General features: G+C 47.3%; 1 protein-coding gene across 1 annotated transcript; it reads left to right on the top strand.

Annotated features, from left to right (window-relative positions):
• Window positions 1-678: 678 nt before the first annotated feature.
• LOC102736529 (ornithine decarboxylase) lies at window positions 679-2,157 on the top strand. Its single transcript, XM_031023749.2, has one exon. It carries the CDS (start codon window positions 819-821, stop codon window positions 1,815-1,817), a length of 999 nt encoding a protein of 332 aa, XP_030879609.2. The 5' UTR covers window positions 679-818; the 3' UTR covers window positions 1,818-2,157.
• Window positions 2,158-2,505: the final 348 nt, after the last annotated feature.

Genomic DNA, 2,505 nt, shown 5'->3' with positions numbered 1-2,505 from the left:
AAATTTGGAAGAAATTCAAACACTTGGAAGCTAAGACCACTCTGCTCAAGAATGTTTGGGGTCAGTCCCCTCAGCCTCCGCTGCCGCCGCCCCTCTGCCAGAGCTCTGGCACCACCTCGGGCCGGTGGTCCTCCGTGGGAGGGAGCAAGGCGGCAGGCGGCCAGCTGACGGGGGTGGCGGGGCGGCCGGCGGTCCTGCGCGCTCGGGGGTGGTATCTCCATGGGACTGGCCCAGGGCACCCGTGCGCTCTAAGGTGGACCAGCAAATTCTGTTTATCAGAACATTTCCACTGCTGCACCTGAGGGCACACGCATCTTCAGCGGGACTTGGAATTCCAGAGAATTGCCTTTGTGAGAAACTGGCAATAATTTCTCTAAATTCCATCTCTTAGTTTTCCATTTTGTTACATTTCAGAGGAACTTCAAGAAACCACGAACAGCTTTAGTAATGCAGATTTAGACTGCCATTTCCTCAATGAAGGCTTTACTGCCAAGGATATTCTGGACCAAAAAATTAATGAAGTTTCGTCTTCTGATGATAAGGATGCCTTCTATGTCGCCGACCGGGGAGACATTTTAAAGAAACATCTGAGATGGTTAAAAGCTCTTCCTTGGGTCACCCCCTTTTATGCAGTCAAATGCAATGATAGCAGAACCATAGCGAAGACCCTTGCTACCACTGGGACAGGATTTGACTGTGCCAGCAAGACTGAGATACAATTGGTACAAAGTCTTGGGGTGCCTCCAGAGAGGATTATCTATGCAAATCCTTGCAAACAAGTGTCTCAGATTAAGTACGCTGCCAATAACGGAGTCCAGATGATGACTTTTGATAGTGAAGTTGAACTGATGAAAGTTGCCAGGGCGCATCCAAAGGCCAAGTTGGTTTTGCGGATTGCCACCGATGATTCCAAAGCAGTCTGTCGCCTCAGTGTTAAATTTGGTGCCACACTCAAAATCAGCAGGCTTCTTTTGGAACGGGCGAGAGAGCCAAATATTGTTGTCATTGGTGTCAGCTTCTACATGGGAAGTGGCTGCACGGATCCTGAGACCTTTGTGCAAGCCATCTCTGATGCCCGCTGTGTCTTTGACATGGGAGCTCAGGTTGGTTTCAGCATGTATCTGCTTGATATCAGTGGTGGTTTTCCTGGATCTGAGGATGTGAAGCTTAAATTTGAAGAGATCACCAGTGTGATCAACCCAGCCCTGGACAAGTACTTCCTGGCCGACTCAGGGGTGCGAATCATAGTGGAGCCCAGCAGATACTATGTTGCCTCAGCCTTCACGCTCACAGTGAACATCATTGCCAAAAAACTCGTATTAAAGGAACAGACAGGTTCTGATGATGAAGATGAGTTGAGTGAACAAACCTTTATGTATTACGTGAACGACGGAGTGTATGGATCATTTAATTGCATCCTCTATGATCATGCCCACGTGAAGCCCCTTCTGCAGAAGAGACCCAAACCAGATGAGAAGTACTATTCAACCAGCATATGGGGACCAACATGTGACGGCCTGGATTGCACTGTCGAGCACTGCGACTTGCCCGAGATGCACGTGGGCGACTGGATGGTCTTTGAAAACATGGGTGCTTACACGGTTGCTGCTGCTTCTACTTTCAACGGGTTCCAGAGGCTGACTATCTACTATGTGATGTCGGGGCCAACATGGCAACTGATGCAGCAGATCCAGAACCACGACTTCCCGGCCGAAGTGGTGGAGCAGGACGTCGGCACCCTGCCTGTGTCCTGTGCCTGGGAGAGTGGGCTGAAGCGCCCCCCGGCCGCCTGTGCCTCCGCCAGCATCAACGTGTAGGTGCCACTCCTGTAGCTGTTACCTTCGAGTTTAGCTTGAATTGGGGGACTTGGGGGGGCCGTTTAACTTAATTCTTGCTAGTTTTGAAATGTCTGTAAGTAGGGTTGGCATGGATGCAACAGTATGGAAGACTAGAAGATGGGGTCACTTATCTGTGTTCCTATGGAAACTATTTGCATATTTGTTTTATATGGATTTTTATTCAGTTTTTAGACACGCTACTAAGGCGCGCCCCCCGCCGCTGAGCAAGCGTTTGTAGCTTGAACACTGCAGGGCGGGCCGGAAGCTTAGTGTTGTGACCTGTTTTAAAAATAAAGTATCTTGAAATAAAAGAAAAAACTAAAAAGAAAAAAAATAAATAAATAAAAAAGAATGTTTGGGTCAACCAGGAAATCAAAGAACTTAAACAATTCATGGAAACCAATGAGAACTAAAACACATCACTCGAAAACCTATGGGATACTGCAAAGGTGGTCCTAAGGGGGAAATACATAGCCATCCAAGCCTCACTCAAAAAAATAGAAAATTCCCAAATTCACCATCTAACTCTACACCTTCCAGGACTAGAGAAAAAGCAACAAATGATGCCTAAGCCATGCATTAGAAGAGAAATAATTAAGACTAGAGCAGAGATCAATGAATTAGAAACCAAAAACACAGTACATCAGATCAACGAAACTAGAAGCTG

This window comes from Leptonychotes weddellii, unplaced genomic scaffold (assembly GCF_054177405.1).
Source record: "Leptonychotes weddellii isolate Sample4059 unplaced genomic scaffold, ASM5417740v2 HiC_scaffold_5212, whole genome shotgun sequence".
NCBI lineage: Eukaryota > Metazoa > Chordata > Mammalia > Carnivora > Phocidae > Leptonychotes > Leptonychotes weddellii.
The sequence above is the reverse complement of the archived record's forward strand: the minus strand, read 5'-3'. Positions and strand labels throughout refer to the sequence as shown.